General features: G+C 37.3%; 2 protein-coding genes across 6 annotated transcripts in view; one reads left to right on the top strand and one right to left on the bottom strand.

Annotated features, from left to right (window-relative positions):
* Nucleotides 1–6,186: 6,186 nt before the first annotated feature.
* Nucleotides 6,187–27,985, bottom strand: DRAM2 (DNA damage regulated autophagy modulator 2). Of its 5 annotated transcripts, none has more exons than XM_047785058.1 (9): nucleotides 27,806–27,984; nucleotides 27,365–27,462; nucleotides 21,914–22,058; nucleotides 17,768–17,835; nucleotides 16,203–16,342; nucleotides 10,447–10,624; nucleotides 9,866–9,948; nucleotides 8,535–8,627; nucleotides 6,187–8,023 (listed from the first exon to the last, which is right to left on the bottom strand). In XM_047785058.1, the coding sequence occupies exons 3-9, from the start codon at nucleotides 22,042–22,044 to the stop codon at nucleotides 7,916–7,918; spliced, it is 801 nt and encodes a 266-aa protein (XP_047641014.1). In that variant the 5' UTR covers nucleotides 22,045–22,058; nucleotides 27,365–27,462; nucleotides 27,806–27,984; the 3' UTR covers nucleotides 6,187–7,915. The 5 variants fall into 5 exon arrangements, with proteins under 5 accessions (XP_047641014.1, XP_047641013.1, XP_047641016.1 ...); XM_047785057.1 differs by lacking the exon at nucleotides 27,365–27,462 and adding an exon at nucleotides 26,093–26,178; XM_047785060.1 differs by lacking the exon at nucleotides 27,365–27,462 and having other exon boundaries at nucleotides 10,447–10,522; nucleotides 27,806–27,985.
* Nucleotides 27,195–27,985, top strand: part of CEPT1 (choline/ethanolamine phosphotransferase 1) — a 40,968-nt gene continuing 40,177 nt past the window's right edge. Inside the window, exon 1 of the mRNA XM_047785052.1 lies at nucleotides 27,195–27,526. The gene's annotated coding sequence lies outside the window, so the exon portion shown is untranslated. The remainder of the gene's footprint in view (nucleotides 27,527–27,985) is intronic.

Genomic DNA, 27,985 nt, shown 5'->3' with positions numbered 1-27,985 from the left:
TTTACTTTATTGGTAGTATGTCTTCTAATGCATTTTTATTTATTTATTTATTTACTTATTTAATTTTTTGTCTTTTTAGGGCTGCACCCATGGCACGTGCAAGTTCCCAGGCTATGCGTCAAATCTGAGCTGTAGCTGCCCACCTACACCACAGCCACAGCAATGCAAGATCTGAACTGTGTCTGCACCTTAACTCATGGCAATGCTGGATCCTCAACCTACTGAGCAAGGCCAGGGAGCAAACCCACGTATTCTTGGATACTAGTTGGGTTCATTACCACTGAGCCACAATGCATTAATTTAAAAAATGCATTAATTTTTTAAAAAATTTTTAAGAAGTTCAACTTGTCTATTTTTACTTTTGATACCTGTGTCTTTGGTGTCACATCCCAGAAGTCAATGCCAAATCCAATGCTTATAAAGGTTTTATTTTCCTCTAAAAATGTTATATTTTAGGTCTTACATTTAGATTCTGGATGCATTGTAATTTTTGGATATGGTGTTAGGTAGGGTCCAACTTCTTTCTTTTACATAGGGATATCCAGTTTTCCCAGCACCATGCACTTAAAAGACTGACATTTCCCCATTGGTCTCAGCACCCTGTAAAAAACTATTTGACCACATATATAAGAATCTATTTCTGGGCTCTCTTCTATTAGTTTATAAGTCTGTCTTTATGTCAATACAACACTATTTTGGATTATTGCATCTTTGTGTTAAGTTTTGAAATCTCTTTGTTCTTGTTTTTCAGAATTGTTTTGGCTATTTAGGGTCCCTCAAGATTTCATGTAAATTTTAGAACAGCTTTTCCTATTTCTGGAAAACAAAAAAAGTCACTGGGGATAGGAATTACACTGAATATGCACGTTACTTTGGGTGGTATCAGCAATTCAGCATAGTAAGTCTTCCAAGCCATGAATATAGGATGTTTCCACTTACTGATGTTTCTTTTAATTTCTTTCAACAAGACCTTGTAGTTTTCATTGCAAGTCTTTCATCTTTTTGGCTATGTTAATTACTAAGTATTTTAATGCAATTTCAAATAGAATTGCTTTTGTAGTGTTCTTTCCAAACTGTTCATGGTTAGTGAAGAGAAGGGCAATTGATTTTTACTTGTTGATTTGAATTGTGTTCCTTAGCTGAATTAATTAGTTCTGAGGTTTTTGTGGAATATTTATGGTTTTCTATATGCAAAGTGATAATTTCACTTTCTCCTTTCCAATTTGGATGCCTTTTACTTTTTTTACCTTGCCTAATTCTCTGGCTAGCACTTCGAGTACTATCTTGAATAGATCTAAAGAGGATATTCTTGTCTTGTTCCTGATCTTAGAAGAAATACTCATAGTCGTTCACCATTGAGTATGCTGTTCACTGAGTTTTTCTGTAAATGGTTTTTATTATGTTAGAGTAGCTTCCTCCTACTGGTTTTTTTTTTTTTTTTTGAGTGCTTTTCAGGAAAGTGTGTTAAATTTTGTCAAGTACTTTTCCTCTATCAAATGAGATATTCATGTGGGCTTTTTCCTTTTCATTCTGTTGATGTGGCATATTACACTGATTTCCATGTTGAACCAGCCTTTCTTTGCAGGAGCAAATTCCACTTGGTCATGGTGTCTAATCCTTTAAATATGCTGCCAAATTCTGTTTCCCAGTATTTTTTTGAGGATTTCTGTATCAGTGTTCATAAGGGATACTGGTCTATAGTTTGCTTGAAGTGTCTTTTTCTTCGGTATAAAGGGAATGCTGACTTCATAAAAGTGTACTCTATTCCACAGATATTGGTTGGTTTAAATTTTCTATTGCAAATATATCAATTTTGGTAATTTATATATTTTATGAGAACTGCCATGTTGTTGAAAACATCAAATTTATTTCTATAAATTTATTTAAAGTAGTCTCACTACTTTACTTTTTCAATTTACTTTTGCAATTTACTTTTTGCTTTTTCAAATTTATTTCTATAAATTTATGTAAAGTAGTCTCACTACTTTTTCAATTTAATTTTGCAATTTACTTTTTGCTTTTTCAATTATTCTCCTTTGTAGTTCTCAGTTTGTACATTTGTGTTTTAATATTTTTAAAAACGGGAGTTCCCGTCGTGGCGCAGTGGTTAACGAATCCAACTAGGAACCATGAGGTTGCGGGTTCAGTCCCTGCCCTTGCTCAGTGGGTTAACGATTCGGCGTTGCCGTGAGCTGTGGTGTAGGTTGCAGACGCGGCTCGGATCCCACGTTGCTGCGGCTCTGGCGTAGGCCGGTGGCTACAGCTCCGATTCAACCCCTAGCCTGGAACCTCCATATGCCGCGGGAGCGGCCCAAGAAATTGCAACAACAACAAAAAGACAAAAGACAAAAAAAAAATTTTTAAAAACGTTAGCCCAATAAAGAACCTCAATGTTATATGTAAATTGTTTTGACAGAAAAACAAAATCACCAAAATTTTACATGAAGTATAATGGAAAAACATTCCTGCATTAGTTTGCTAGGGTTTCCACAATTTGGACACAGATTAATGAAGTAGGTTAATGAAACAGAAAAACAGTACAGAAAATCAAGAAAACAAAACAATAAAACAATTTCTTTTTTTTCTGGTCTTTTGTCCTTTTAGGGCCACACCCGCAGTATATGGAGGTTCCCGGGCTAGGGGTCTAATCAGAGCTGTAGCCAACGGCCTAGGCCACAGCCACAGAAACACGGGATCTGAGCCACGTCTGTGACCTACACCACAGCTCACGGCAATGCCGGATCTGTAACCCACTGAACGAGGCCAGGGACTGAACCCCCAACCTCATAGTTCCTAGTCGGATTTGTTTCCGCTGAGCCATGATGGGAACTCCAGAACAAAAAAGTTTTTGAAAAGACCAAAACAAAATTGACATATCTTTAGCCTAATGGACTAAGAAATAAAGGGGGGGGGGGTTAAGATTACTAAAATCAGAAATGAAATGAAGACATTACTACTGATTTGTATAGAAACAAAAAGGGTTATTGAGTACTGTGAATAGTTACATGCCAACAAATTAGATAACCTATATGAAATAGACAAAACCTACCAAGACTGAATCATGAAGAAGATCCATTCATATTTTAAAGAAGAACTAATACCAATTCCTTTTTAGACTTTTCTCACGTTTGTGAATTGTTTTACTGTACATTGGCCTGGTAAAACAAGTTGAAAAGTTCTCCATTTCTTGAAAGAATTTGTGGACTTAGTATTATTTATAACTTAAATATCTGATAGAATTCGACAGTGAAATAATCAAGGCCTGGCATTTCTTTTGGGAAAGACATGAATTATAAATGCAATACTTAATAAATACTTAATAAATGCAGAGCTATTTTTTAGATTTTCTTTTTCTACTTGTATCACTTTCGACAAGTTTGGTTCAAAAGGCATTTGTCTATTTCATAAGTTGTTCAATTTACCCACATAAAGTTGTGCATAATAGGCTCTTCCTATTTTAATGTTAATAGCTATATAGTGATATCCCTAATGTCAATAATGTGCTTTCTCTTTTTAACTTATTCATTTTTTAAACAGAAGCTTCTTAGGGAGTTGTTTTGTAGTGCAGCAAGTTAGGAATACAGCATCGTCAGTGTAGCGTCTCAGGGCATTGCTGGGTATGGATTTGCTCCTGGCCCAGGAATTTCAACATGCTGCAGTTGCAGCCAAAAAATAATAGTAATTAAAAATAAATAAAATGAAAAAACTTCTTAGGATGTCATGACAAGTTAGAATAAACTGGGTGGCTTGAAACAACAGAAATTCCTTCTCTCATATTTCTGGAGGATAGAAATCCCTCTAGAGGTTGTAGTGAAAGATCCTGCCTGGCCTCCTCCTAGTTTCTGGTTACTGGCAATCTTCAGCATTCTTCGGTTTGAGGCTGCATTACTCTATTCTCAGTCTGTCTTCATTTGGCCTTCTTCTGTTTCTATACAGTCTTCTTATAAAGACACCAGCCACTGAATGGTTAGGGCTCATCCTAATCTATTATGATCTCATCGTAACTAATGACATAAGGTCACATTCTGAAGTTCTGGGTGGACACAGCCTTTGGGGGAATACTATTCAACAGTCTATTAGTCTTGCTAAAAGTTTATCAATTTGGTAATTTCCAAACCTCACTTTTGATTTTGCTGATTTTCTGTTAATTTCTATCAATTTTGCAAATGTTACCAGTCAATATCTTTTTTTTCTCCCCCCTTAGGGCCACCCCTACAGCATATGGAGGTTCCCAGGCTAGGGGTCCAATCATAGCTGTTGCCGCTGGCCTACACCACAGCTACAGCCATGCCAGATCTGAGCCGTGTCTGCAACCCACACCACAGCTCACAACACCACCAGATCTTTAACCCACTGAGTGCGGCCAGGGATAGAGCCTGTGTCCTCATGGATGCTGGTCAGATTTGTTTCCACTGAGCCATGACAGGAGCTCCATCAATAGCTTTCAAACATTTTTTTCTGTATCATTCTATCCTCTTCTTCTGAAACTTGATAAGATTAAGATTACATAATTCTGTCTTCAAAATTCAGATACTCAATTCTTTTGTTTTCGTTTTTTCTTTTCCAGTTTTTATACTTTTAATTGCCATCTTCAAGTTTACCAATCCTTCTGTGTAAAACCTACTGTATTCCAGAATTTTTTTTTGTTTTTCAAAATTTACATGTATTTGCTGAAATTCCCCATCTTTCATGAATGTTTTCCACTCTTTTTACTAGCTCCTTCAACATTTTTATCATAGTTATCTACCACTGATAACTGCAACATCTGGGCAATTTCTGAGTTTGTTTTTATTGACTATTTCCCATCTACATCAAATTTTCTGCTCCTTTGCATGCCTTTATAACTTCTTACTATATGCTGCATATTTTCCATAAAAGAACAGTAGGCATAAAAAAAGGCATGCAAGTTTTTGGTCAGGTTTTTAGAGTGGGAAGCTGAGTTAATGTGATTTGTAGCAGAGGTGGAGGTAAGTTTTGTTACTACTTTAGTTTGATTCACTTTACTGCTGGCTTCAAACATTTTAAGTGAACAGAATTTCCTTTCAGCGGGGACTGCAATCTGGTCATTGGTGAGATTCCAGTGGAATCTCTGTGCTTTTCAGCTGCGCTGCCAGCTTCCTAAACGGGGACTATCTCTCTGCACTACATCTTAACTGCATATTTTATAGTTTCTGTGGCATTCTCTTTGTGCTCTACTTGGGCCTTCTGAGTAGGTGAACTCTCAGGTAAACTCTATTTCAAACTATGATGATGCCTTTTGGAGGACACAACTGTTTACACTATTACCCATAACCTCAGAAAGAGCGTTCCTTTGTTTTAGTTCTGTTCTGCAATCTCATTTTCCTAATAAATGAGGACATTGTTTCTAAAACCAGCACTTTGGCTGGCTGAATAAAGGCAAAACAGACATCATGGATTTGCAAGGGTAGTAATCCAACATTTACTCAACTTCATTTCACGGTGAGCCTGTACAGAACATTGCCTAAGAGGTAAGACAAGTCTTTCTTTCATAAATCCACTGAGCATTTACAATATATGACACTATTCTAGAAATGTACACTGTAATTTAGTACCTAGGATAAATAAAAACAGAGTTCTTAAATTATATCAGATCTCTAGCTGGTATTCTAAAATCTGATTACAAGTGGACTAGTTCAGGTTCCTTACATGTGATTGCTGTCATCAATATACAACCACTAAAGGAGAAAAAATTGGGAAAAAAGGATTCTTGTTTTTTTAAAACCTTAATATGAAAATTGCAAACACATCCATTCCATTTCATTTACACTTTACCAGCTAAAATTCAGTCTTATGCCTATACTCAGTTGAAAGTGGGGCTGGGAAATGTAGTCTTGTTGTGTACCCAAGGACAAAGAGGAAATAGTATCTGCTAACTTTGTCAGCTTAAAACCTCCTATTCCTAAAGCTAAATATGCAAAACAAAATTGGATGCATCTAACTACATTATCCATTTATCCAAGCTACTGTATCTGACAGTGCTGGCAAGGCATATTTTGACGTAGGATATGGTTGTCTTCCATTATTTCAACCTTAAGATGAGGGATGAAGGCACATTCGAAAATTTCTCTTTATTTATAATCCATGTTTGAACTTAATGTTTTCAGCCCATGTTATTTCTAAAGGTAAAAATTAAGTAATAGAATTAAATACTCACCAAGTAATACGTTTTGTTTTAAAATAATTTCTTTAATGGTTGTTAGTGTATCTCTAAGCTGAATATTCTCATATGGATATACATCAAGTCCCTGTTCTTCCCTGTGCCATCTTCCCCACACATAATTTATAATTTTACGTACTTTGATTCTATTAGTTTCCTTCTTACCAAACTGTGGTCCTTCACAACTTGAATTACAGCTTCCTCAAGGTACAGCAATCAGGACTGGACGTTCTTTCCCAGATGTGGTTGCACCATGATTTTCAGAGGCATGACAAAAATGTTTTCTGCTTTTATCACAATTTTTTTCCTAGTGATGTCAGATCTCGATGTTTATTAAAATGTCTCCCATGTTCACTGTTGCTTGACAGCTTTTATTCCATTTTCTGTCTTATGAGTCCATAAGTCTTCAGATCTATTGTTCCACCATAAAATCATTTTCCCATAAATTACTCCCTCTTACACTTTAAGCTTGTTCTTATCATCTTTTATTCTGGCCATGGAACCACTGGTTCCAAAAAGATAAATTTTATTGATCTTCTTCAGAGATTCTTTTGCAAACCAGTTTATCACTGGGTACCTTCCAGATGAGCATTTTCTTCTTTTGAATTTTATTTGGCAATCTGTAAACCATTCTTTATCTGTACAGACAGGCATCCAAGTAGAAGCCCTCCATCACTTGAATGACCAGAGAGAAAGAAAATTATTTGGTGGATGCATGTATCACAATTATTCTGTACCCAGTTTTTCTGGATTGCTGATTTTGTCCTTTGGAATGGAGGGTCTACAAAGATCACATCCCATTAAAAAAGGCTCAACATTAGCCTGTTCAAGATTACTTTTTCAAGTAATTGTAATTTGCTATAAATGAAAATCTTAAGAAGCTCTCAACTGCAGTTTGGGGTGTCTTTTATTTGATGTTAATCATATCTGGTGTTACAAACTTCTCAGCCTTGTGTAGGAACACTAACCATTGTTCATGCAAAACATAATTGAAGTAAATTTAACTATAGCTACTTTTCTCATTCATTAGTAATTAAAATCTCATACCAGAGACTAAGCTTCATGAAACTATTGCAAAGCACGTGTGATGGACCAGTTACCATAGTATCTGGCCTTGGGGCAGGAATCAAATCATTATCTATAAGATCTCTTGTGCAAAGCTTAAGCAATGAAAGTGCTCACATGAGTTCAGGTTCTGTTTCCCTTTCAGGCTGGATTCCAGAAGAAATACGTTTTATAAAGACTATAAGAAATGTATTAATGTGATAAAACTATTACTTCAAAACCCAATTCTATTCTAAAGAAGCTCCTGAGCACTGTTGATTATTTGTGGTTGTAAAAAATCCCTCTCACATAAGTGCCCCCAGGAAAACATGCTCTGAAATGATAAAAAAAAAAAAAAAAAAAAAAGGCTGGGTTTTGCAGACTGCTTGGTACACTTCTGGTTGTTTCTCTTAAAAAAAAAAATAGAAAAAACCTACAATGTTGTAGTCCTTTGGTTTTATTTTCTGGGATAGAAAAAGTACAGGCATTAATGTTTTTACATGGTCCTCTTGAAGATATCCTTTAAAATAATATCAAATGGCTTATTTCATGTCTCTTGATTATCAGATTCTTAGATGTTACTGTCAGCCTTGATTAAGTGGTTGAAAATTTCAGAGCAAAATAAGTTAACTTTCATGATTATTTTCCCAATCCCTGAGAATCATGATCACCACAGGTATATTTTGTCCTTTATCATATATCTCTGGAAAGTAGCCTTGTTCGTTCATTGTTAACAGGGCAAGGAGCAGTATCATAGAGCGTTAATCCATGTAAATTGGCTTCCACCCGTAAAGAAATTTTCTGGAACAGAAAAGAAAATTACATATAGAAGTTTGCTCCTTAAAGACAGATCATATGTTCAATATGTTCTGAGGAATATCTTTTGGGATGAGGAATGTAAATCAGTTCTAATGAGTAACAAGAGAGAGACAGCTATTGTACTGCCAAAGATATCATCTGTAGTTCCAAGAGAATTGGTAAAAACAAGCTTCTTAACTCAGAAGTTCCTTGATTTTCTTTGGTTTCTATGCAGAATCAAATGTTGAGGATGGCCTACATAAATGTAGGCAAAATTGATAAAAATTCTCTGAATTTCTGCAAAGTTAATTGTTTTACAGCTCTATTTTCAAGGGTGGATCTTGCTGGCAAAACATTATTTCTTCAAATACAGAACAATTCACCTGAGAAGTTCTTCTTCTGACATCACTGTTTATGAAGTTTATTTTCAAAAAGGTGAGAGACTTGCCTATAGAAAGCTTTCTTATTCCACCAGAAGATTTGACTGTATAAATTTAATTCTACATTTTCTTACCTGAAAATCACGGATATAAGTCAGGAAAAAACCAAAGAAGGAAAATGACATAGACCATTCTGCTGCAGCAGTGATCATATGAAGCGCATAACCCTTAAGTGACAACAAAAAAAGGAATAGTTCTGTGAAATTTCATTCAAATGATCTATAATTTCTCTCAAATAAAAAAATCTATAATATTTATAAACCAATCTGCATTCTGAATAGCAACCCCTGATTTATTTAATATAGCTCCAGAATTAAAGGCAGACATTAGAAAAGTCCTCCTAAATGATCTTTTATAGTTTTATCTACAGCAAATAAAATTTTCATTTGAATAACTAAGGAGAACTTCTACTCACAATCAAGAAGTTATTGCCTTTCCCAAAGCCATTAGTCATTAAATGCCACTTTAAAAAGTTTAAGTAAACAACACTCATGGTAAACTTAGTGCTATTTTTGAGCATTAAATAATATATGGAATATAATTGGGAGATCCATGTAAATTATTTCATTCAATCATTCTCACAAACATGGCCAATCTAGGCTGATACTTTAAAAATAAATAAAAATAAAGTATCACCTGAGTGGTTTGTGAAAACAGATTAATTCATTTTATTACTCAAGAACATGTTTCACCTCTCTTTTGCCCAGGATCAAAGACAGTATCTCCACTCACATCTCCATAATATTGGAGTTCAAATGCAGAGTCCATAATAATAAACTTTCAGATAACAAAAAGTGGGAGAATTCTTTTCAATTCAGAAAACAAGTATTCTACTAATGACAGATTTCAGTTGAGTATACTATATTTAGAGGAGTCAATTTCTGAGAAAACTCTCTGCCACCGTAATTCCCTTCAGGTCTTGAAAAACGTCCACAGATCATAAAGTGACAGGAGATTATGGATGGGTCTGCATAAACTCTATCATTTACAGAAAATAATCCTAATACATTACTGATTATTCCACTGAAAAAGTTTCATGGTTAGTAGTAAAATGAAAAATACATCAGAATCAGGAGTTCCCATTGTGGCTCAGTGGTTAACGAATCCAACTAGGAACCACGAGGTTGCAGGTTCGATCCCTGGCTTTGCTCAGTGGGTTAAGGATCCGGCATTGCCGTGAACTGTGGTGTAGGTTGCAGATGCGGCTCGGATCCCATGTTGCTGTGGCTGTGGCTCTGGCGTAGGCTGGTGGCTACAGTTCCAATTAGACCCCCAGCCTGGGAATTTCCATATGCCATGGAAGTGGCCCTAGAAAAAAAAGGCAAAAAGACAAAAAAAAATCAGAATCAACCACAAAAAATCATCTTTAATACCCTATTAAGTTTTATAGACTCTCAGTTCTTACTTTGTCCTCCGGGTTCCAATGGAGTTTCTGCACTATATCAGTGCCAAAACTGCTACTGTACAAAAGTGATGAGCAAGTCAGCACTATAGAAACAGTAAGTCAAGGAACAATCTCAGAGAAGACTTGTAAGTTGAAGTTAGATTCAAACAAAAATCACTTTAAAGATCTAAAAGGATGACATAAACCTTTGTTTCCAGAGTCCAAACTTATTTTCTTAAAGAATTCATGTTATACGGCAGTAGTAAAATTTAAAATGTCACCAGAAGATTACTATGAAATGGTTTGCATAGTCCATCCCTCTTTGCTCAATAAATCAGCAGTTCTACCGTTATTCTCAGGGAGGGCTTTAACTCATCCTTCACATCTTTGAAGTGAGTATGATCAGGCTAAACATTACTTTTGTTCCAAGCGCAGTTACTAGGCCCCATGTAAAATCTAAATTTCACGTTTCAAATTCAATTTAGGGTTACTAACCCCAGAACCCCTCCCACAAAAGGCCTGCTTATGACATGCCAACAGTGTTGACTTACATTTTATTTGATTCCCTTTTAAGTACAGCCACATTTTACAGCAAAGGATACTGATCAATGCACTTACTCCACACCAGATAACCAACAGTAGTCTGATCCAGAAGACTTGTTTGCCATGAATCTTGGGCTGCATTTGGTAGGAAAGGATAGTCTGAACAAACATATATAATGAGCCCATGCCAAAGGTGAGTATAGCTCCACACACATGTACAGCAAAAAAGGTTGTTTTCTGAGAGGTGGAAGGAAGAAACAAGTAAATAAATCTCAAATGCACTGCCAGCACAATATTTAAAAGCACAAGCCCAGCGATTTCAATAGGACATTCACTGAGTGGAAAAACTCTGCAGATTCTAATTACTTCCTGAGGTAGTTTTCTCTCTTAGTACTCAGCATAAACCTGTGCAGGACAGTAATCCTAATTACTTCATATGCCACGAGTGATAACATGAGAGATTATTCACTTACTCATTTAATAATTATTAAATGTTAAGTAGCCTCTTATGTGTCAAGCTACTCTTCAAAGCACTCAGATATATTAAACAAAACAGACAAAAATTCGGCCCTCAGAGTTTACATTCAGGTGAAGGAACACACACAATAAATATAAACTTTAGAAATAAGTAAGTTCCATAGTATGTTAGATGGTAATATGGGTTATAGAAAAAAACAGAACAAGGTAAAGAGAACTAGGATGGCTGGGAAGGCAGGGGATAGGGAGTTTCAACTTAAATCTAGTTAGAATCTAAATGCAATTGAAAGGCTCAAGAAATTAAAACATTCCCCCTTGGCTCTAGTTTGACTGGTTTTGATCAATTATACAATCAGAGATTACCATGAATGGTAACTTGTTTTCCTGTACCTTACTCTCAATGGTATAACTTACATGTTACTTTTTATTATCTATGCCCCCGGTTTGAAAGTGCTAACAGTAGCTCTCTAAAAATTCTACCATCAAAGGCCTTTGGTTGAACTACTCTCTTCTTCTGAACTGATGCTGTCTGTATGTCCTTTGGTTGAGAAGGTACTAAACAGCACTCGGTAAAGAAGGTATGATTAAGGTAATAGGAAAAGAGAGGTTAAGTTAGGAGTTGGTTCCCTCCTTCTACAATCAACTGCACTCATTCACAAACACAGAGTATACTTTTTTTAGATGAAGGTGTAAGAAGTTTCCTTTTGTAGAAAGGAAAGGGCTACTTTAATATGGTTTGGGGTGTTTTAGCTGGCAATACGTTATGAGCATTGGGAATGGAAAGAAAAAATCAGTGTGTCATTTTGGTTAACAAAGAAAAAAAAAATTCAGCACCTATAAAACATAATATCAAGTGGTAATATCTTTTTGGTTCATGTGAATTTATATGTATATATGGATAAATCCTGCAAATATGCAACTATTTTAGGGCTAAAAGCAGGGATATGGATGAATTTTTCTCCCTAAAATTGTTCTCACATACTAATGAAGCTAAATAAGTAGCCTGATCAAGGCCCACATGTGATCACTACACAGTTCCATCAACAAAATCCTGTAGTTGAAAAGAATGGAGAGCATTTACTATTTTTTTATAATAAAAAATGACACATAGTACTTACATTTAATCAATTCAATTTTGTCATTTTAGAGACTAAGGAAATAGCAAAAGATCTTGAAATAGGCAAGAGATTATTCTTTCAATGGAATGCTAGAGTCTTTGGGAATGGTTCTTTAAAAATGTGAATCTTACTTGGTTTTGATTAGGCTATTTTGCAGAGAAAACTTATATAATAACAGAGGTTATGTTTAGAGGCCAGAAGTTAACTTACTGAAAATACGTAGTAATGCAAAAAATCCATATGAATAGAAATGCATAGTGTCCTATTGAATGCAACTGATGATCATTCTGTAAAATGACCAGTTTTGCATCTATTTCTCAATTCATTTGAGCATTCCTTATCTGACTATAAATGAGTGGTACTTTGACTTCTGTTCTGAATTTGTTTGTAGTATCCATTTTTCTCTCAGTAATAAATAAAATCTCTGACATGTGCAAAAGTCATGATTATATCCTCTTTAAAAACACAAAGAAAAATACTTTTTGACCAAGACAAACAAGAGAAATCAGATATGTGTGATCAGAGGCAAATGTCTGCTACAGAACTTATAAATTATGTATTAAGTGGTCTGTAATCTTTAACTAAAAGCAATTAATGAAAATTAAGAACTCATCTTCTGCTTACTTATCCTTATCCCTTCCAAAGTCTCCTTGAGGGCAAATTTTCTAGGAAGGGAGAATGCCACATGACAGCAGAAGCATAACTATAGAGTTTTGCTGCCACAAGCCATGAAACACCACAGATACTAGCAGTGTGGGAGAGATTCTCTCCTGATCCCCCCAAATGGGAACCAACCCTACCAACAGCTGGATTTCAGATTTCTGGCCTCTTGAACTTTGAGAGAATAAATTTCTGTTATTTTAAGCCACCTAAATTGTGTTATTTTGTTAGGACAGCCCTAGAAAATTAATATAGATTTCTGCTTGATTATCCCTTCCAAGTTTTCTTGGGGATACATTTCCTAGGGCCGGCTAAACAATGTGACTGGCCATCTGGCTCTACATGCATTGAGTCATTAGCCACTGTACTCGCTGACCTTCAACACGCCCCGAAAGCGGTTCAGAGTGAACATCAGGAAGGAGGCACTCTGTGCTCTGGGAAAACTGGCAGAACAGGCCTTCAGACAGATATTTTCAGGAGATAATTTTATGAACTCAATTTCTGGCATCTTCCCTTCTTTAGTAAAGCACTAAAATCATTAGCTCTTAAGATACCTGTGCCTTGTGGCTAGCAGCAATCCTCTAGAGATGTGTGTCTGCACATACCCTTTCTCCAAAAGCACATATATGCTGGCCTCTCCCTTACCTCTGCAGAGCAGTTCCTCAGCGCTATCTCAGAGGCTGCCTCCTGGGCCTAAGTCCCCAGATAAAGCTGCAACTTGAATCTCTCACACTGGGTGTTTTTATTTTGGTCAACACTAGGAAGGATAAAATTCCTAGGCAATGAGTATTTGTTTTGCTGCATATGTTTATACATACTTGTTTTCGAAGAAATTAAATGTGTATTTTTTCAGTTTTCAAATGCCATATTACAATTACTAGGTCTCTTTAAATGCGGATAACCACAGTAATCGCATGAGAATTTTTTATCCATCCTGCTTTGCCCCTTTAGTCTCTCTCAGTTAAGTTCCTAAATACTTAGTAGAAGAGCATGTTTGTGCTGACTACTATGTTAGGTGCTGGATATACAATAGTTAACAAAACCACTGCGCTATAATTCATGGAGAAATATATCAACCAAACAATTAAAATATGTTATAAACATAGATATAAAACTAGACTATAAGAAGTGCTACAAAGAATTAGTTTCCAGAGGCTTGGAGAATACAAAGAAAGGAAAAAAAAAAAAAAAACTTGAAATATATAGGAGGAAATCTATTGCCAAAAAAGATTTCTCTGAGGAAGTATAGTCTGCTTAGGCTTGGGGCTGTAGAATGTGCAACAGAAGAAACTATATGAAACAGAGTTAAGAAAATGTGAAAAAGGAACACAGATAGACCTGTGTTGTGTACAACAGAGATATTAGTAGAGGGAAGATGCAGGAGCCAGATCATAGAAGACTTTAGAATTAACTAAGTAGTTTGGTAGTTTAACAAATTATTTTTTCTCTCTTGATTACAATCTCTTCTCATGCAACCTTGGATTTGTAAGCGTTAAGCAAGGGTTAAAGGAAACAGGATGAGGTGTACATACATCTCCAAATGGTTACTTTGGCCGCAGCACTGAATTAAAGGGATGTAACAGTGGATGCAGAGGAACTATTAAGGAGGTTACAGCAGTAATCCAGATGAGAGGTGACAAAATCTAAACTGGTTGAAAAGGAAATGGTTGAGAGAAAAGTAGAGATGAAAATGGGGAGAAGCAAAGGGTTTCAAGAAATATTTAAAAGATAAAACTAGCAAGTCCCTACTTTAAAACAAAATGTTTGCCTTTCTTCCAAGTCAAGCTCAGTAAGTAAACCATCTATAGAACTGGTTTTGGGTACAGTTTTTCCTCTATGCGTCAACTAGTTTGTCTCTGCGAGAGAAATGGGGAGAGGAGAAAGAGGCAATGCGCTCACCTTAAATAAGCAGTAAAATTTACATTAAAAGGAGGGAGAACTGTTTGATATTTGAGTAATGCTACAGGTTCTGCTTATAAATAGGGTCTAGCAATGAAGCCATGGGAAAAGAGGCAGAGAACATTCAGTAGGTCCAAAGCTGCATGAAAACAGATGTTCTCAAGAGAAAAAAGTATGATTCAAAATTACAGAGTCAATGAGACCCTTGTGATGAAGGTGATTAGAATGAAAGCTGAAAACAAAGCAGAGAATGCATATAAATATAAACTGCACTAGTAGGTAATGAGGTAAAGGTAGAAAGGCAGCTTGCATGGGTGTATCAGCTTGCATGGGTGCAATTGGAATGTACTGCATTATATACATATAAACAAATGTCAGTTACTAATAGAAGTAGTATGTTACATGTGGGATCACTTTGGGATCCATTTTTACCATGAGAGATACTGTTAAATTGATCAAGGGATAACTGGAGCAAAGAATCACTATCCATACACTACCCTCCCCAGCCCCCGAGCACTTGTATTTTTAACACCCTATTCATGGCAGACAGCTAGCGAGCTGTCCATCAAAATTTCTGTGTCCCTTCTAAATGATGTTGAGCAAGATCACATTTCCGAGCTCCTCTTGCATTTAGCAAATGAATGTCAATGGAATGATGGGAGTCACTGCCAGGTCAAAGTCTTTATGAAGCAGGAGTGATTTCTGCATGTTCTCTTTGACTGTCTCAGGCAGCAAAACGCAGAAGACAATAGGGTCTTAGGGAAGGGCAGGGCCCAAAGATGGATAGTGTCTGGGCGTTAAATCTCCATGGCAGGAGAGCCATCTATCAACCAAAAAAACCCGTACTGGATGCATGTATTGAAGAAATAAACTCCAAGTACGTTAAGACACTAAAACTTTGGACTTTGTGACAGCAGCAAGCATTACTCTCAAATTCACTTGAATCGTACTTAGAAAGTTTACTGGTATTAACCATTATTTTTTTTAAAAAAAGCTGAAAAATAAGCAAAACCAATCAGAAGCATGATGGGAATGGAGAACTCTGAATAAGAGAGATGGAATATTCTCTATGTGTGTATTTGTATGATGAGTGTGTATGTGTGTACGTCTCGATGGTTATTAGGTGACTAAAGAGGTTATCAAATGTCCAAATTGAAACTTTAACAACTGCAGGGATTAATCAAAAAGGACCAAATGTCCCGGATACAGCTGATATCACTAAAGATTCCTTTGAAAGAACACCAATAGAAAGGAAAGTGGAGTTTGCAAACATTTGCTGAAGGCTGACTAGCTACTTTAACATTAAGAGTTCCTGAAAAGAGTTCCCTTGTGGTGCAGCAGGTTTAGGATCCAGTGATGTCAATGCTTGGCTCAGGTTGCTGCTGTGGCCCAGTTCAAACCTTGGCCCAGGAACTCCCACATGCCACAGGTGCAGCCAAAAAAAAAAAAAAAAAATCAGAATAATTTATATTTGTTCAGGAAATTACTGAGAATTAATTTTTCTGATTTCTAAGTGGGTCAAATAATTTAAAGACAGTGGATTCCTTTTTGTTAAGGCAAAGAAACAATAACTACATGTAACTGAATGTTTCAGGTTTTCGATTTTAAAACATATTTTTATGTACTTTAGGAAAATACCTATGCTGGGCTAGAACACAAACCTGGAAGTTTGCCACAACAGAAAGTCCTAAACAACTCAGTAATCCAAGTACAAGGCCAGCCTTGTTTAATCTGATGATACAATTCTCTTCAGGATTCAGAGCATGAACTTGCTTATAACGAACATAAATGGTTGCAACGCCTGGGAAGAGATAATTGGAAAAACAGCAAAGTAATAAATATCTAAGGAATAAAGTTGCCAATAAAGACTTCACAAAGGTCACTGCTATCCAGAAACATATTTTCCTTTTAAAGATAATCTAAGAAGAAAAAAACGACAACAACAACAAAAATAGCTGTAGATTTTTAAGAATTTTTAAGGTTGCACTGTGAAATTACTATCTCTGTATGACTAAGTCATTTGCCTCTAGAAGACCACATAATAAAAATATTTTGGAAAAATTTAAAGGTAAGTTTGATGTTTTCTGAAAATCTCCAGTAAGTATTATACAAGTATGTATAAAATACAAATATTCTATATGATTAGTACTAAAGCCTAAAGTAATTAATTCTAGAATGTGGATAAAATGGACATAGGCAAAAAACACCAAAAGATTATTTACCTCGCTCTCATTTCATTTTATTTAAAATTACTACAACTTGACTCAGACAGAGCAGTCATATACACAGGAAAAAAAAAACACCAAAAAACAAAAAACCCCACCTGACTCTTCTCTCTGGTTAAGAAAGGGCCAAATCAAACTTTATACTGCAAAAATACTGCCAAAGAATCAAAAGTATAGAAAATGCAACAGAGATTTTGTAGACACATTTTTGAAAACTTTTGTCATAAGATGAAATTTTTGTACACTGAATCATTTTTTACTTCAGTGTTTGACCTGAGCAAATAATAAACGTTATATGAAAAAATATAAGTATTTAAAACAATCAAAATCGATGGAAAAAGTATATTTTTGTAAACCATTATTTAAGGTTCAAAAAATAAATAATGAAATGGAATGTAAAATACTGTAGTAGAACTCCATTCCTTTGGTATTAGAATATCACTCAAAAATCAAAACAGGAATCCACAGCTGTTCTCAAACTTCTAAATTGTTCATCTTGGAGTTCTCACTGTGGCGCAGTAGGTTATGGATGTGGCATTGCTGCAGCTGAGGCTTGGATTTGATCCCTGGCCCAGGAACTTCTATATGCTGCAAGGTGGGGGGAGGGGGCAAATAAATAAATAAATTTAAAAAAATTGTTTCTTATAAAGGAATTTCATAGGTGTGAATTGTGGTCCATGTGTTTATAGCTCTTGGTCCTCTCCTGGTTGCTTAATAAATCCATTTAAGGTCTCACAAAATATGTGGTTATACTTTACAACTTCTATTTGGATGAGCTATTCAAACAGGCCTATAGAAATTTTTTTAAGATTTAGTTCCGTAACTTAGCATTTCTAGAAATTATCTTTCTTTTAAAAGAAACATACCTGTAATCGATAATTTAGTGATAACATTCCTTCAATTCTGACTAGAAAATAAAGCATGTAACACAATAAATGTTAAAAGATGAAAGGGACAATCAGCTCTTCACTTTGATTGTTAAAACCACTCTGAGTACTTACATAAAACTGCGGCGATATTCAGCATTGCCCCAAACAAGCATTTTTCTGGAGCTACTGTACCAGTGTCACTGTAAGAAAAAAAAAAGGTATGTGGATTTTACATTAGATATACACATGTATTTCTTCTAAGGGATACAAAACAAGGGTTACTCAAAGTCCTTTATCTTTTCATAAATCTATGAGGTCAACTCTTCCATAATTTTATAATGAGAACATGACAATTTGAGCTTGCAATATTCGACTCAATCACTTTTTTCTCCTATCACTTAAAGTTATTTTTTTTTCATATAACAGAAATCAATATAAACGGATAAAAAAGCTATCCTTGTCATGTTAAGGCTGTGTTATTAACTTATGTCAGGTGCTATGTTCATCTATCTCACCTGAACATTCCCTAAACACCACAGGGCCTTTCATGACTCTGTCTTTTGGCATCTGCTGTTCTCCACCTATTATTCAACTAGCATCTAATCATTTCCTTGATATTTATCAAGCACCCACCATGTGTCAGCATTTTAGGGACAGGAATACAGTGGTAAGTAAAAAGAGACAAAGCCCTTGCTCTCCTGGAGCTTCCGCTCAAGCCCAGCTTTGAGTCCCTTCCTCTCTACAGCCTTAGCCATCTCCTCTAGCAGAAAGCCGACTCACAACTCAGCCCGGATTTCTAGGAAAACCACCGATCACACTCAACTGCAACATGTTTGCTACACACCTGTCTTTCAGCGCAGGGTAAAATGCACAGATTCCAATTAATAGCCCCCCAGGTACTAACTGTGGAATCTGCAAAATGGGGCTACCAGGCCCCTCCCAGCCTCAACAGATCTGCATGAGGAAATGAAACTGGTCGTGCATGTGAGGTATCTAAGTACAGCAGCAGGGACGGGAGACACCCGTTAAATGTTAGTTCCTATCCCTTCCCTCAAACTTCTGTAAAGATTAAGAAGACAAAGTCTGTACCCTTAAATGGAAGTACTATAGGAAAGAGATAAGAAGGATCTCAACTAAGACAAGGTGATGGGAATAAAAAAGAAATGGAAAGTCCTATCTGTTAAAGAATCAATAAGATACGGTGAACATTTGGATTAGATTTAGGAACAGTATCAACTGTGAATTCCAAAGATTGCTGCCTCCCACTCTAAAATGTACCTTCAGATACAAAAGATTCTGTTACTCTTTTTTTTTTTTGTCTTTTTGCTATTTCTTGGGCCGCTCTTGCGGCATATGGAGGTTCCCAAGCTAGGGGTCGAATTGGAGCTGTAGCCACCGCCCTACGCCAGAGCCACAGCAACGCTGGATCCGAGCCGCGTCTGCAACCACACCACAGCTCACGGCAACGCCGGATCGATAACCCACTGAGCAAGGGCAGGGACCGAAGCCTCAACCTCATGGTTCCTAGTCAGATTGGTTAACCACTGCGCCACGACGGGAACTCCTCTGTTACTCTTAATACTCTCTTCAGGGAGAAGAGGTTATGGTTTTTTGCTACTGTTGTTCCTTCTACCTTTCAAGTTCTCAAGAATATTGCATATGTATTATTCTTACAATCAGAAAAAAAAAGTTGTAATAGTCATATTCCAAATGATGCTCCTGTTCTGGATTACCCCATAAATAAAAAACAGCATGCACTTCCAAGACGGCTGGCTACACTCTGAACTCTCGGGATCAGAATGACAAAGTGGCCTACAAGTGAAAACAGCCACACCTGACCCCTCGGAGCACTTCAACCCAGTGGTCATCACAGTATTTTGATCACACATCATCAAAGAAAATTGTGATCATCAATATGTTAGTTATTATATTATTACACATGTACTAAATATAAGTCTAAATATTTTGAAATAAAAAACATACACAGAAGTTGTAATAATTTCTTCTTGTACCCTAGTGGGGCTAGTCTCATGCACCCTACTTGAACAGTCACTACTTAAACTAAGAGAACACCTGAAGCACACTTGCAGTGGAATTATCTTTGAATAGTTTTTGAGTTGTGAATTGTCTCTGAAGTGAAATGTACATTTGGTTATGTCCTTTGGGGCTATAACAATTAAACCTTTTAGACAGAATCTATGAACTGAAAGAAACTTTGCAGAGTACGTAAGCTAATTTAATCATTTTCAGACAAAGTAAATGAGCCTAGGAAAAGTAAAAATAAGTACCACTGAGTTTAAACACATTAGAATGTTGGAGAAAGATCCCTGGGTATTAATACTAAGTTCATTAGCAAAAAAAAAAAAAAAAAAGGCAGAAGGACAGAGACAGAAAAGGAAGTGTTTTGGATTCTATCTTTCTGAAAATCACATGCAGTACCATCAGAGAACTGAAACTGAAAAAGAACTTAGTGGCCTCTTAAATTATTAAAACCTCTTTAAAATGAAAGGAGACAAGTTCGCTAAGGGGAAATAAAAATGCTGAAGGACCCTCAGGAATATGTATGTTTTCTTGGAGTTTCTAAAGAATGAACTGGCTCCTTAGGCTACATGTTCCTCTAGCAGAGTGGTGAACAGTGGTGACTACTTGCCAAAATTATTCCTAGAACTGGAACACTTAATTCTAAAATATCTTTGGGCTTTGTAAACCTTCCTAAAGTGGGCTCAATTTGTTGTTTGTTGTCCTTTGTGCCATACCATAGTGGGAACAACAAATGCAGACGGTAATGCCCTGATCTCTTCTTTTTTTATTTTAATTTTTATTTTACATTGGAATAGAATTGCTTTACAATGTTGTGTTAGTTTCAGGTGTACAGCAAAGTGATTCAGTTATGCATATACATACATCCATTTTTTTTTCTGATTCTTTTCCCATAGAGTTCTCTGTACTATACAGTAAGTCCATGTTGATTATCTATTTTATATATGGTAGTGTGAATATGTTAATTCTAAACTCTTAATTGATCCCTCCTGCCTCTAATCTCTTCTTGACATTTAAAAAAGATAAATTTAGCCTTCTGGTTTATCATCCTTTAAAAATTTACTATTTTTTGTGTTGGAAAGGCTATTTTCCAGAAGGTAAACAAATAAATGAAACAACTACAACAAACAACAAAACAAAACAAATTCTGGAAAGAAATCAACGAAACCATCAACCAAACCTCTGGAGGGGCAGAAACTAGACAGAAGGTGGAAGAGACTTTCACTTTTTATTTTCATAATCACATTAGTACCACTTAAAATTTGTTATAATAAGCACATATCGCCTTTATAATTAGAAACAAAAGAGGGTTATGAACATAGCATCATAATTGACTACTCATATCATGAGTCTTTTGAAATTTCAAAAGTATTATCATTAAATTTAACATGACACTTAATGATACTTAATGATACAGGATACTGAATGTGTCATAAAAAGTAAGAGCACAGCCTCAAGAATCAAACTGAATCTTGGTTCCATCAATTACTGAGTCATGTGCCCTTGGACAAATAATCTAACCTCCCTGGACCTCATTTCCTAAGTGGGTAAATAATTCCTACCTCAAAGGACAGTTGTAAGGATTCAACCATTTAAGACCTGAAGAATGCTTAGAACATTTCCTTGTTATGCAGTAAGAGATCAATAAATGTTTGTCATTACCACTATCTTTTAATATGTTAGCTGTTGTTCTGGTATTTTGAATTTTAAGGGAAGAATAATTCCAATTTTTTTTCTTTTTTTTTAGAACCACACCCGCGGCATATAGAGGTTCCCAGGCTAGGGGTCGAATCGGAGCTGTAGCTGCTGGCCTACACCACAGCCACAGCAACGGGGGATACGAGTTGAGTCTGCAACCTACACCACGGCAATGCCATATCGCTGACCTACTGAGCAAGGCCAGGGATCGAACGTGTATCCTCACGGATACTTGTCAGATTCGTTTCCGCTGCACCATGATGGGAACACCCTCCAATTTTATTTTCTGAGACCTTGAATGCTTACTTGGAAGACAAGGCACTATGGTGTCACGATTCACTAAACTGAACCTTAGCTCTCTGTCGCCACATTTCTCTGTCACATGAAAAGGGCCAAATACAACTTCCTTTTTATGTTCCTTTATTGCTGTAATATCAAACATAAAATCTGAATTTTATAAAGTTAAAATTAAATGTTGGGTTCAATGTTAAAATATGAATGAGACAAACATTCTCCTTTAGAAGAATACATTTCACTGACCTGATATAAGGCAAGACAGGGTCAACATGGTGAAGTGTTATAGCAGTAATATATGAAAATATGAAAGCAGCAGCTGTCCAAATTAGGAGAGCTGAAGGAAGGAAACTGAGGCCTTGCTGAAACCACCACATCTCAAACAGGTCTTCTGAAGCAGAAAAAAACAAATTAGAAAAGATTATTCACAAGTATTTCATCTCTTTTACTTTAGCCATCCCGTCCCACAAGCTTGTACTTACCATCCTCAGCTGTTTCACTTCTGATCAGCCCCCACACCATCTCCTGACACCTGCTCTTCTTCAATTTCTCAATAGATGGAACCAAGATTTATGCACTTGCTGTACCCAGAAACTTTCTCTCCCATCTTTCCACACATAATCAAGTACTAAGGACTATTTATTCCACCTCCTAAATTTCCTAAATCTACCCCCTTCTTTCCATCTTTACTGCCACTACCCTAACCTAAACCACCATCATTTCTTGACCAGATTATTATTATAATTTCCTAAATGGTCCTCTCCTCGTCTGGACCAAAACCAATCTAGACCCAACTGTGAACTCTGACCATTGTATTCCTCCAAAGAAACTTTCAGTGCCTCCTGTGCTCCCTTAAAAATGTCCTTCCTTCTTGGCGTGGTCTGCAAGGTCCTTTTATCATCTGACCTACCTACCTTTCTATATTCATCTCTGGCCACTACTTTTAGGTCTGCTCCCAGTTCCTTGCTCTAGCTACTACCACCTTCATCATCATTACACAAGCAAACACAGTGTTTACTCTGTGTCAGCACCTTATCAGATCTCATTTACTCCTCACAACAGAAGGATAGGGGTTAAGAGACTTGCCCAAGGCCGCACACGGCTCTTAGGGCTGCAATAGAGACAGGGTTCCAACTCAGGCAGTTCCATCCCAACATCACCATGCTATACGCCACGGCAAACTTCTTCCAGACCGTCAAATGCATCTTGTCCTCTTGGTACCTGAGGACCTTCGTGCACAATGTTTAGGCTGGATGGCTAGACTACACAGCTGTCAACTCTTCCTGCCCCATTACCACCAGTTATCTCCTACACATTTTCAAGTCTCAACTCTTGTAGCTTCAGCAATGTGTCCCTGCTTTGTTTCCAACAGCACCCGTACTTCCCTGACCAGGACAGTCATCACACTTAACTGTTTCTTGCTTGCTTGTTTGCCTTTGTCTTCCTCGCTAAACTTGAGAGGGCTTAAATGCACACCCACCACTCATCACCACTTTCTCCCTTAAATTCCACACTGACAATGTTGGTAAGTAATAAAGAATCAATAACATGAATCAGAAAACATTAAGGCCTCTTGATGCATTTAACTTTAAAAAAGTAAGCATAGAAATATTTTCAAATTATAAGAAATTATTCCTACACATGTGAAAACAATTTCATGTTTGGAGGCGTATCTTCTCATAGTTTGATGGACTGAAATCCCCTATTTCCCATAAGCACTGTAAAAACTTCCAACTCTCATCTCCGTGATCTGCCAATGTGCTCAGCTTCCTCATTTTAGATTGTCCTTCCAAATAATGAAATCTCAGCCATTTTTGACTCGTACTTGTCACTTACCCTGATCATCTGACTGCTGCTAAATACGTACATTTACTCTTGCCAAATAAGTTTCTTTTCCTTTACCCCCAAAGTCACCATTATAACTTGATTTGAGAAATTTCCTGTCTGAATGATCATAACCTCCTCTTTTCTGTTCTTTTTTTCCTTGGCAGCCCTTAACATTCCATTAAGTTTACTCCTCTACTTAGTGACAATTCCAAGCCAGGTTCCTATAGGGCTTTCCCCAGCAAAAGTTTCTGGGACAGTAACTCTTAATTTCCATAAATTTTGAATAACCCCTAAAATCTTTCACGTTTCTCCTTTTATCTCTTTAAATGTTATTTTGTTTATGATAAATTCGAATCTAAAACCTTTAGTAGGAGTCTAGTTCCTTATTTGTTGGTTCTGTCAATCCTTGCACGTGTGTTTTTTGGTTTTTGACTATGAGCTTGTGCTTGAGTGATCTTAATGAGGAATATTCTAAAAGGCTTAGATTGAGGGTGAAATATTCCAGAGAGGGTCTTTATTTATTTCTGCCAGGCACTGTGGCACATTACCAACCTCGGCCAATTTTAATTTCTTGACTTCCAGGGGTTTTTTAGCCCATGCAGGTAAGAAAATTTGAACCGTAAATCTGAGTGACGACAGATCCTGAAGTTTCAAGTTCTTATGTCGTATCTTTATTCCTCTACCTGGGGCTGCGATGAAAATGAACAAATTTCTTTGTGATCCTCCTTTGCTAGCGAGGAGTTACTTTTTTTGTTTTCTAGCTCCTTTTCATTGAGTGCATAGATTTCTGAGGATTCTGGCTGATTTAGGGGAAGGTGGTTCTCCAGGGCCACGAGTGGAAATATCTACATTTCATTTTTTTATGAAGAATCATCCCTTGACACACAAGAATCATCTACACAAACTATTTTCCATGAATGGTGTCTCCTGGAGTTATATATATGGGAGGTGAAAGGAGTATGAATCCCATCTCTCTACCTTGGGTGGGGGGCAGGGGGAGCCTATCATTTACCCTTAATGGTACTTTATTTCTGCTCTCAGACAAAGGCCCCAAAAGAGACAGGCAGCAAGTTTCCTGCTCTGGTTTCGGCTCTCTTGACTTTTTAGCCCTGGGAATTTCCCTTTCTTTTCTACATGAACCGCTATGCATTTAAAAAGCTAATATAATTTATTCAGCACTTGGGTAGTTTGGCAAAAGGGATTTTCAAAACATTTTGTCCACCCCATTGCTGGAAGCATAATCTCCTCCTTTGTTTTTGCACGTCCAAATCCTTCCTATTCTTCAAAGTCAAGCTGAAATACCATCTTCCACACACAACCTTTCCTATTCCCTTTGCATCTGCAGATAAACAGCCCCTCCTCTGAGACATTTAGTTTGCACATCTCTTACAGCTCATTATCTTCTTTAGGATCAAAATTTGGGAGGGTGTCTGAAGCAAATAAAATCCTTGATGAGGGATTCTATTTTTCCACCCAGGCAGAGAAAAGGGCCTTGCCCATAATAATTATTCAATAAATATTTTTTGAAAGGACAAATAGCTCAAATCAAATCTTAGGCCTCAAAAAGGTTCATGATTTTTCTATTTCACCAAACAGTACAGGTGATCCCTGACTTAACGATAGTTCAACTTAGATTCTTTTCCGCTTTATGAAGGTACAGAAGCAACAAGCATTCAATAGAAACCATACTTCGAATTTTGATCTTTTCCCAGGCTAGTGATATGTGGTACATACTCCTGTGACAGCTGGGCAGCAGCAGCTCCCAGTCAGCCACACAATCACAAGGGTAAACAACCAATACACTCACCACCATTCTGTAGCCATACAACCATTGTGTCTTTCACTTTCAGTACAGTATTCAATAAATTACATGAGATATTCAGCACTTTATTATAAAACAGGCTTTGTGTTAGATGATTTTACCCACCTATAGACTGATGTAAGTGTTTTGAGCCCGTTTAAGGTAGGCTCAGCTAAACCACCATGTTCCCGTAGGCTAGATGTATTAAATGGGTTTTCGACTTGGGCAATTTTCAGTTTACGATGGGTTTATTAGGATGGAGCCTTATTATAAATGGAGGAAGATCTGTACATATTGCCATTTTTCCAGCTATCCAGATTCTAAGGCCTCACGGTAACCTTAAATTCTCTCTTCCAATCCTTCACACGTTGTCACTAAGTGATGGCAATTCTACCTCCAGTCATTTGCAACCATGCTTCCTCCTAGTTACCTGCATAAACACTCAAGTCAGATTCTCAGTTCTCTTGGCCTGTTTTTCTCCTTCTCCCCCATCCATTCTATATTCACTGACAAATTAACATTCCCAAACTTTTTTTTTTTTTGCTCAAAAAAATTTTTTTATAAAATTTTGTGAACTTAGGCTTCATTAATTTCTCTGAGCCAGTTTCTCCTTTGAAAAAAGGGAATAACATCATTGGCAAAGGCTGCACTGTCCAATATAGTTACCAATGGCCATATGTGGCTATTTAAATTAAAATTACAATTGATTTAAAATAAAATATATTATTAAGTCCAAGAAAGTACTGACTAGTCCCTGTGATGCAATGGAAAGAACACAGCTCTAAGATCAGATTTACCTAAGTGCAAATCCTAGCTCTATGGTGTCCCCGCTGTATGATTTTTCTCTGGGTTACAGTAATCTTCTTTGTAAAGTAGCTATTCCCTAGAGTAGAAGAGAGTAAAGCATACAATGTAATGATAGGTGATTTATCAATTCTATACAACTACAATTAGCCACAGGGATGGGGAATGACAACATAACTCTTGAAACAAATGAATCATCTTGGATTCCTGTCTCGTTATAGGCTTTCAGGGTTCCAGTAATCTAAACTGATAATTTAGAGGGGAAACAGGGTTTACACTGGTTTACCAGTTTGCTAATGACTACTGAGAAATTTAAATGCACTGACTAGGTGAGGAAGACACTATGGCCTATGTATCACCACAATGGTAAGCTGAAAGCATGGCTAGGTAGCTGCTAACCAAGCAAAATTAGAATTTTAGTGGTTAATAATTTAAGAAACCTTTGATACTTCAAAAATATGCAGGAATAACCTTCACAGCACTGAGAGTGTTTAACAAAATGTTCTTTCATCTCTCACCTGTCTTCTCAGATTTCCTGGATAACCCATGAATCAGAACTACAGTTACAATTTTTAAATTTCACAAATATTTCAATGCCATCGGTAAAAAAAAGATGAATTCCTCATGCTGTCTCCTCTAAGGGTGACTGCTTAGAAACATAAGAAAGTAAATTCTGGATATTACAAATTAAGAAAGCCCTAAGCTTCTTTTGGAGCTACACAGAATCATCAGGCCCAAAGCAAAGCATAACAGAAAATGGTTATTTTTCTAAACTCCAATTTGGTCTTCTAATAAATGCAATATTCTTGTAATGGTTAAAAATTAAATAATCTAGAAAACCAAGTAATTTTAAACAAGTTGGTCAAATATTACAGGGAGAGAGAAATGAGAATCTGGTGTTGTAACGCAAATTAGAGCTGCTCGTGGGTATTAATTCCTACATTTAAATTTGAGAGAACTGGAAAAATGCGGTGTTTTGCAAAAGTATCCTATCAGAAGCACGATTGTGCGGATACAAAGGACTAGCCATTTACCTTTCCGTATTGCACGCCCCTCGATAGAACTGGGCGTAGTAGACTTGAGCTTCGCGTATACACAAGGTCACCACAGATTTCAATTTCGAACCTTCCTCCCCACCCTCCCATCAAGAAATCTGAGCCCTGGATTGACAATGGGAATGCATCCTCAACAGAAGACTTTGTGGGACTGGAGCGAAGGTTCTCGATAAACGCTTAAAACAAAATCAAGGAATCATTTACACCCACCGCTGCCTTTAACCGGAGGCGAAAAGCTCAGGGACAGAAAGCTCAGCTACGCTTTGCCCGCTGCCAGGAAAAGATGTGGGAGGCGGAGCTTGGCCGGCCTTGAGACAAGCAGGCGGGATTCGGACGGTAGTGGAAGAAGAGACCAAGAACCGAGGAAGAAAGGTGAGACGCAGACACCTGAGCGCCGCTTGCAGCCACTCCCACCACCCTCCACGGGGTTCCCCTGAGCCCACCCGCGGCTCCGGCCACCACCTAGTCCCTCTCCCGCGCGTCGCAAAACATAGTCCCTAGAGGCAGGGCGAGCCCGCACGCGACTCGCACTCCCGCCATGGGACTGAGGAGCTCCGGCAGGGTCCGTGTCCCTGATCCACCCGATTCCATTCTCTGATACACACCCCTTAGTGGGGGCTAGGGCCGGTCCTCATCCCTTTTTCGGCCTACCTTGCTTGGATGACCTTGCCAATACCGGCAGCCGGGTCCAGCGCCTGCCGGCAGGACCGAGACGAGGGAAAACTCCCGGGGCGCGCTCCCGAGCAGCGAAGCCGGTCCCGGAGCGCGCTCACCACCGGGAGGTGCGCGCTCGCGCAGCCGCCTCTTCCGATCCTGTATCCCTTTACGGCT

Source organism: Phacochoerus africanus, chromosome 6, assembly GCF_016906955.1.
Source record: "Phacochoerus africanus isolate WHEZ1 chromosome 6, ROS_Pafr_v1, whole genome shotgun sequence".
In the NCBI taxonomy this organism is placed as follows: domain Eukaryota; kingdom Metazoa; phylum Chordata; class Mammalia; order Artiodactyla; family Suidae; genus Phacochoerus; species Phacochoerus africanus.
This window is presented reverse-complemented; position numbering and strand designations above follow the sequence as displayed.